This window comes from Nicotiana tomentosiformis, chromosome 3, assembly GCF_000390325.3.
Source record: "Nicotiana tomentosiformis chromosome 3, ASM39032v3, whole genome shotgun sequence".
Lineage (NCBI taxonomy): Eukaryota > Viridiplantae > Streptophyta > Magnoliopsida > Solanales > Solanaceae > Nicotiana > Nicotiana tomentosiformis.
The window spans coordinates 81,848,883-81,857,212 of NC_090814.1; the positions used below are offsets into that span (position 1 = coordinate 81,848,883).

At 36.5% G+C, this 8,330-nt stretch overlaps 1 protein-coding gene across 1 annotated transcript; it reads left to right on the forward strand.

Moving 5' to 3' along the window:
• Positions 1-5,712: 5,712 nt before the first annotated feature.
• LOC104104122 ((S)-N-methylcoclaurine 3'-hydroxylase isozyme 1-like) lies at positions 5,713-7,589 on the forward strand. The gene is made up of 2 exons (XM_009612126.4): positions 5,713-6,735; positions 6,893-7,589. Exons 1-2 carry the CDS (start codon positions 5,866-5,868, stop codon positions 7,490-7,492), a joined length of 1,470 nt encoding a protein of 489 aa, XP_009610421.1. The 5' UTR covers positions 5,713-5,865; the 3' UTR covers positions 7,493-7,589.
• Positions 7,590-8,330: the final 741 nt, after the last annotated feature.

Consider the following 8,330-nt stretch of genomic DNA (forward strand, 5'->3'; position numbering starts at 1 on the left):
CTCTAATGCATATTTTCTTTGAGTCATAAGGATGCCCTCCTTTGATCTAGCAAATTCTATACCTAAAAAATATCTGACTTCTCCAAGTTCTTTCATTTTAAAGTGTTGATGCAGAGATTCATGTGCACTTTTAATTTCCTACATATCATTTCTTGTAACAAGGAGATCGTCTACATAGACCAGAATCAAAACAAACTTGTTATCCATATTTCTAGTAAATAAAGAATAGTCATGCTTGCTTTTCTTAAAACCAGACAAAGACAAAGCTTGAGACAGTTTCAAATTCCATTGCCTAGAAGCCTGCTTGAGCCCATATAGGGATTTAAGTAGCCTACAAACCTTATGCTCCCACCTAGCTACTAAATCATTGAGGCAAAGTCATGTAAACTTTCTCTTCAAGATCTCCATTCAATAAAGCATTCTAAACATCCATTTGAAATATAGGCCAGTGCTTGAGAGAATAACAGCCCTCACAGTAGTCAACTTAGCAATAAGAGAGAATGTATCATGAAAGTTTAAACCATTCATGTTGTGTAAAGCCTTTAGCAACCAATCTGGCCTTGAATCTTTCTATAGTACCATCTGCATTGTACTTTATTTTATAAACCCATTTACATCCAATGGATGTTTTACCAACATCTTTCATTTTAAAGTGTTGATGCAGAGATTCATGTGCACTTTTAATTTCCTACAGATCATTTCCTGTAACAAGGAGATCATCTACATAGACCAGAATCAAAACAAACTTGTTATCTACATTTCTAGTAAATAAAGAATAGTCATGCTTGCTTTTCTTAAAACCAGACAAAGACAAGGCTTGAGACAGTTTCAAATTTTATTGCCTAGAAGCCTGCTTGAGCCCATATAGGGATTTAAGTAGCCTACAAACCTTATGCTCCCCTGGCTACTAAATCATTGAGGCAAAGTCATGTAAGCTTCCTCTTCAAGATCTCCATTCAAAAAAGTATTCTAAACATCCATTTGAAATATAGGCCAGTGCTTGAGAGAATAACAGCCCTCACAGTAGTCAGCTTAGCAACATGAGAGAATGTATCATGAAAGTCCAAACCATTCCTGTTGTGTAAAGCCTTTAGCAACCAATCTGGCCTTGAATCTTTCTATAGTACCATCTGCATTGTACTTTATTTTATAAACCCATTTGCATCCAATGGGTGTTTTACCAACAGGTAAGTCAACTACAGACTAAGTGTTGTTCTGTTCTAATGCTTCAATTTCAAGTTTCATAGCTTCAACGCATATGTCATCCTTACTAGCTTGATGAAAAGATGATGGTTCAACATCAGCAGAAAAAGAAGTAAGAAATGCTTTGAAAGAAGGAGAGAGGTAAGTGTAAGAAATAAAATATTGAATGGGATAAGATGTAGAAGGAGTGGATGGTAGGGGTAGATGAACATAGTCAGTCAACCAAATTGGTGGCTTACTAGTTCTCCCTGACTTCCTAGATGGAGGTAAGTCAGGTGAGGCTGAAGAGCTAGGTTCAGCAGAGGTAGCAGGGTCCATGGGAGAGGAAGAGAGCAAGGTGTCTGATGGGATTGACTCTGCAGCAGGGAATGAATTGGTAGTGAATAGAGGACTCTGAGGTTCTGAAGGTGAAGCTGGCAAGTTGGTGATTGGAGATAAAGGCGGTGAAGTGGGTGATGCTTGTGTAGATGGGACTGGCCCATAATCCAGTGTTGGAGAAGGAGAAAAGATATTAGAACTAGCTGCAGGCATGAGTGTGGAGGAATCATGTTGTGATGAAAGAAATTTCTCTTTTGGACATTTGAAAGGAAAGATATTTTTTTTAAAGATAACATCTCGACTGACAAAGATTTTTCTAGAGTTAAGTTCATATAGTTTATAGCCTTTCTGTGTAGAAGCATAACCTAGAAGAATAACAGGAATGGATTTTGATTGGAATTTGTCATGAGAGTCAAGTCTGGTACTAAACCAAAGACATCCTATTGTTCTTAGGTAATCCAGTTTAGGGAAACAGCCATGAAAAAGCTCATAAGGAGTCTTTTCATGTAGAACAGTGCTAGGCAATTTATTAATGATATAAGTGGCTGCTAGAATGCATTCACCCCACAGTTTTAAAGGTAATGCAGTTTGAAACCTCAAGGCTCTGCCTACTTCAAGTAGGTATCTATGCTTCCATTCTACAACCCCATTTTGTTGGGGAGTATAGACACAACTACTTTGATGAACAATTGCTTTGGTTTGAAATAGATTAGAACAAAGAGAATTAAAGAACTCATAGCCATTATCAGACCTGAAAATCTTGACAGTAGAAGAAAATTGGTTTTCTACCAAATGAAGAAAATTTGATAGAATCACATAGACATACTTTTCAGTCTTAAGAGAAAGGTCCAAGTTATTCTTGAAAAATCATCAACAAGAGTCAGGAAAAGGCAGCCTAGTTTGTTTAACTAATGGACAAACATGACAGTTACAAGAGCTAGAATTAGACAACAATGTATTTATTGTAGGTATCTTCTTAAGAGCTGAATGAGGAGCATGGTCAAGTCTTTGATGCCACAACATAGTTGAGGAGGCAGACTGGTTAGTTGTCATACAGGTGGAAGTGAGAGGTGCAGCAGGCTTTGAAGGATTGAGGATGTAGAGTCCATCCTTGAGGCTATCAATCCCCCTCACCTTGCCACTGAAGAGGTCCTGAAAGAGAATAAAATCAGGATAAAAAGAGACTATATATTTTAACTCCTTGGTATATCTGGACACAGATAACAGATTATACTGAAACTTAGGCACATAAAGCATATCATGTAGAGTTTGATTGTTAGACAAGGCACATGATCATGTATTTGTGATCTGAGTACTTTCTCCATTTGGTAAATGGACTGAAGTAGATTTCGAATGGGGAATAGGCTTAGGATAGGATAAAAGATCTAAGGATGAAACTAGGTGATTTGAAGCACCAGTATCAATGATCTACTTAATTTGGTTAGTAATTGAATTACCTGCCATATTGGCCACATCTACTGGTGTGTTTTTTTCCGCTGGTCCTTTTTCCTTGCTCAATATTCTGAGTATTTGTTGGTACTGCTCGGGTGTAAAAATTGGAGTTGCTGCATTGATCATGCCATTTATCATACCAATTTCATCAGTTCTTGTGTGTTTAGTCTCCTTCATTATACTCATATTGTCTGCCACAGGTGTGTAGTTATCATTAGCCCTTCTTTTTTTATTGTTGAACTTAAAACCTAGTGGATCCCTACCAACTTATAGCAAGTCTCTCTTGTGTGTCCTTTCATCTTACAATAATCACAAAACAGATTTGTGTTTTTCCTAAACTTCACATTTTAGTTGTTTGCTGACACAAAAGAGCTGCTCTCAGTATTCATAGGTCCACTTCCCAGAATTTCACTTTGTATACCATATCCACTACTTAGCCTTTGACTTTCTTCCCGAACTATCATTGAATATGCTTGATCAAGCGAAGGTGTTATTTGCATCATCAGTATTTGACTCCTTTGAGGAGCATAAGTGTCATTTAATCCCATTAAAAATTTCATAAGTTTCTGTTGGCGAAGAAACTCAACAAATGTCTTAGATTTCTCACAGTCACATGGCTTAGGTATTATCGACTCAAACTCATCCCAGAGGTCATTGAGGTTAGAGAAATAGACTGATACACTAGAAATGCCCTATGTTAGGCAGCTGATTTCCCTCTTCATATGGTACACCTTAGTAGCATTAACTTTGTCAAAACGATCTTTAAGCGCTTTCCAAACCTTCTGTGCATTTGAAGAGTACACAATTCCTTTCCTAAGTTCCTTAGCTACGGAACTATGAATCCATGACTGCACTATGGTATTGCAACGATCCCACTGCCGCAATTGGAAGACATTCTTCTCTTACTGCTCTCTAGTGCAAGTTCCGTCAACAAATCCAAGTTTAATTTTTTACAAGGAGCGACATCTCCATAAATTATCTCCATTCCGAGTAATTTTTAGTTCCAATTAGCAATTGAGGAACAAGTGACGTATCCGGTGTGTCTGAGGGATGAACATACAGCGAATCATTACAATCAATCTACTGTTTGTTTGCATGTGAAGATCCAGCTGTAACTTGAGGTGAATCAAGCGTCATTTTAGCTGAGGATTGACAGAAAAAAACAGATTTAGGAAAATCGAAGACGAAGAGAAGAAGAAATCAAAAGAGCATGTGAAATAAGAAAAAAAACGTAGGAAATTGATCGGATGAAATGCTCGTTGCTCAATCGCGAAGTACCATGGCTCTGATACCATGTTGAAACCTAGCCCTAGGTTCCGCCATTGGTGAGCTTGAGCAAGAGAGAATAGAGAAGACAATTGAGAGAGAAGCTGAGAAATGAAAAAAATAATTTTCTGTTACTGCCTTAACTAAAAATGAGATATACATCTCTATTTATCCTAACTAACATAACCTACTTTGTGAAAGAGGAAATTAACAACTAATCTTCTTAACTAACTACCTTCTAGAAGAGTACTACATAAATACAGGAATGTATAATTATTTACAACTCTAATTTAAATACAATCCAATCCGAACTTATTGGGATTGGATTTGGTTTGTCATTTCTTCAATCCGAAAATCGAAAATTCAAACCGAAATTCTCATATTCAATCCGAATTGCCCGAACGATCACGCCTAGATACATCATTGAATAGTGCGGCATAATATATCCTCTATCTCAAATTAACCTACTCGTGTTGACTTTCACAATGTTTAAGTAGATTGTCATAACAAGTTTGGTAGGTTTAACTTTAAAAAAGATGGAGGAAATATTATGTGTTTTAAATTCGGCATGATTCCTTTCCAAGAAGTCGACTTTAAGGCACCTTTTTGTTTGTTACTTATTTCTTTTAAGGAGAAAAAAGGCAGAAATAACACTAGGTAGCCACTCTAAAGGGTTGCTATCTAGAAATTAGCTAGTACGTTCCGAATTTTAATTTCTTATTTCAATTTTTCGGACAAAAATATTCTGAATTGTCCTGAAAATAGAGCATTTAGCTTAAAACTTTCGGACAAATTAATACTCCATCAATTTCAATTTAAATGATGTAGTTTGACTTGACACAAAGTTTAAGAAAAAAAAAAGATTTTTGAAATATGTGGTCCTAAAAGTTTAAGGGGCAAAAACTTTATGATGACAAATATATAAATGTGTCATTCTTTTTTAAACACACTAATAAAGAAAGTGTGTCATTAAAATTGAAACGGAGGGAATATTGATTAATTTATAAATAGTATCCACTATACATGCACTTGTCCCGAGAAAAAGTCACCTATATGAGGCCTAGCAACTTGGAATAAATTATGTTATGCATTTGGACAATATTTGAGTTGAAGTAGATATATATCTTTTTAAAGTTGAAATTGGAAAAAACGCGCCTAATAAAAGACCATTCAGCCTAGGATTATGAAAATGGGTTGGTTTAACTGAACTCTAACGTGCTATAGAATTTAACACCCAAATTTAGCCATGGCATTGATACGAGTTTATAAGATCCCTCTATCTTAACTATAAATTTCAGATTTAAGCAAAAAAGATAAAAAATTATATTAATATAGAGCGCTTTCTTGTCCGTGTAATCATTATTTTTGGAATGCACAGGTCCGAGTCTGCCTAACTCCTCCATCGTGACGATGGACTTTTGATTAAAAAAATATATATAGAGAGAGCTTTTCCTTTTAATAAAATTTGTGCGACATGAATTGAAAATTCAGACTAGCCGGAACCCCAAATCCCAATAGAGTACTGCACACAAACTGAAAAACAATATACTATAATATATACATTAGATTTTTGCCGAACTGAAAGGTAGATACAGTTGACTTGTTCTTTCAATCACATTGCTTTCAATGGAGTTTACTCTGCCAGTTTCCTTCCTTATCTTGATTCCATTTTTTGTACTCATCCTCAAACAATTCATACCAAAATCAGGAAATCTTCCACCAGGACCTCGACCATGGCCAATACTAGGAAATATTCTCCAGTTGGGGAAAAACCCTCATATTTCCATGACACAATTTGCCAAAATTCACGGCCCATTAATTTGTCTCAGGCTGGGAACTCAACTTGTTGTCATAGCTTCATCCCCTGATTCCGCAGCTGAAATTCTCAAGACTCAAGATCGTCTGCTCTCAGCTCGGTCCGTGCCCCGAGTTGCTCCATATAAACTCTCTGTTATTGATCAACACTCAATTGTCTGGTCCAGTGATTTAACCAATCACTGGAAATCTTTAAGGGCATTCTGTCGAACACATTTGTTCTCAGCCAAAGCAGTTGAGTCACAAGCTGATTTGAGGGAGAAAAAAGTGTTTGAAATGATAGAATTTCTTAGGTCCAATAAAGGGAAAACAGTTAAGATTTCTGAAATTCTGTTTGCTACCATTTTGAACACGTTAGGTAACCTATTCTTTACAAAAAATTTATGTGATTTGGATTCTGAAGGGAACACTAGTGGGATCAAGCATGTAATAAGGAGATTTGTAGAATTGGGAGCTATGCCAAATATATCAGAATTCTATCCTTTTTTGGATGCTCTTGATTTGCAGGGTTTGAGAAAGCTGACAAATATATATCAGGATCAATTGATAAGCATTTGGGCTGAAGTTGTCAAGGAAAAAAGGCAGGCAATTAGTTGTGGGAGCTCCAATAAAAATCAAGATTTTTTGGATATCATGATTGATAGTGGATTCTCGGATTTACAGATCAATATCATATTAATGGTACTTTTTTTCATCTCTACTAGGATCAATTATTTGAACCATGTAACTATGTCAAACTGAAACTTTGTTTAAAATACGATGATTTGGTGAAGCAGATGTGGAATTTTAATAAAAAGTGATTGGGACTGACATTGCGTAATCTTATTTTTAATTTCAGGAATTAATTGCTGCGGGTACAGACACTACTACCTCAACAATTGAATGGGCAATGGCAGAGTTGCTTAGGAACAAGAAAGTTATGCACAAACTTCAAGCTGAGATCAGAAGTAAGATAGGGAGCAATGCCAATATAAGAGAATCCAACATCAGTGAACTTCCATATTTAGCTGCTTGTGTCAAGGAGACGTTGAGAATCCATCCGCCAACTCCATTCTTGGTTCCTCGTCGTGCTCCTGAGACGTGTAAGCTTATGAATTTCACCATCCCAAAGAACTCGAGGTTGTTTGTGAACGTTTGGGCAATAGGGCGCGATTCTAAAACTTGGGAAGATGCGTTATCTTTCAGACCCGAGCGATTTCTTGACTCTAGTGTGGATTTTAGGGGTCAAGATTTTGAGTTTATACCATTTGGTGCAGGGAGGAGAATATGCCCCGGCTTACCTTTTGCTAGACAAGAAGTACACTTGATTTTAGCTAGTTTGATCCATCACTTTGAGTGGTCAGTTCCCAATGGTGAGGATCCAATGCAGTTAGATATGGGAGAAAAGTTTGGTGTTACTCTTCAGAAAGAAAAACCTCTACTAGTTGTCCCTAGATAACATGTATCTTCACTTAACCTCATTTAGCAGTGAGAGAGCTGTAGCAAGATGCAAGCGCCTACTGAATGAAAATAAATTATCTCAATTTGGTGGTTCATTACTGGCTTTTCCTGGATATCAGAATTCTCTATAAATCAATTATGAGTTTAAATTGTATAATTGACAGAGTAAAGACATCACATTTTCTTGAGCCGAAGGTCTATCGGAAACAGTCTCTCTACCTCACCAGGTAGGGGTAAAGTCTGCGCACACACTATCCTCCAGGCCCCACTTTGTGGGATTATACTGGGTATGTTGTTGTTGTTGACAGAGTAAAGGCAATTTTATACTATCATATCACATTTATTTGTTGTAACAACTAACCTTTCTTACTTTCACGATTATAATTCCTACTTTGTGTGGAGAATTACTTGTGAATATCTTTTGGAAGACCTAATAGTATGAAGATTTATTTACACTGTCAGTGTATATAATTTAAACTCATCAACTATATGTTTTCTTTAACTTGCTTATCGTTTTCCTGTTGTTTCATGTAAATTTGTAAATCTTAGTTAGTTCGTTAGAAACCCCGGGTAAACTTTGCCTAATGTTCAAGGTTTCTGATAATAGCTTAGTTTGCAGAGACACTATTTTGGGCTTTGTCACCATTTTCTTAGGGCTTACTGCCTATTATTGGGCCTCATAAGTACTCTAAGCTCTTCTAGTTGGCCCATCCAAGGTAGTTCTGTGTCATGCTCTTTGTCCTAAATTCTAAGTAGGGGTGTACATAAGTCGGATTGGTTCAGATTTTTTAATTATCAAACCAAATCAATTATATCGGGTTATTAAATCTAAAGAC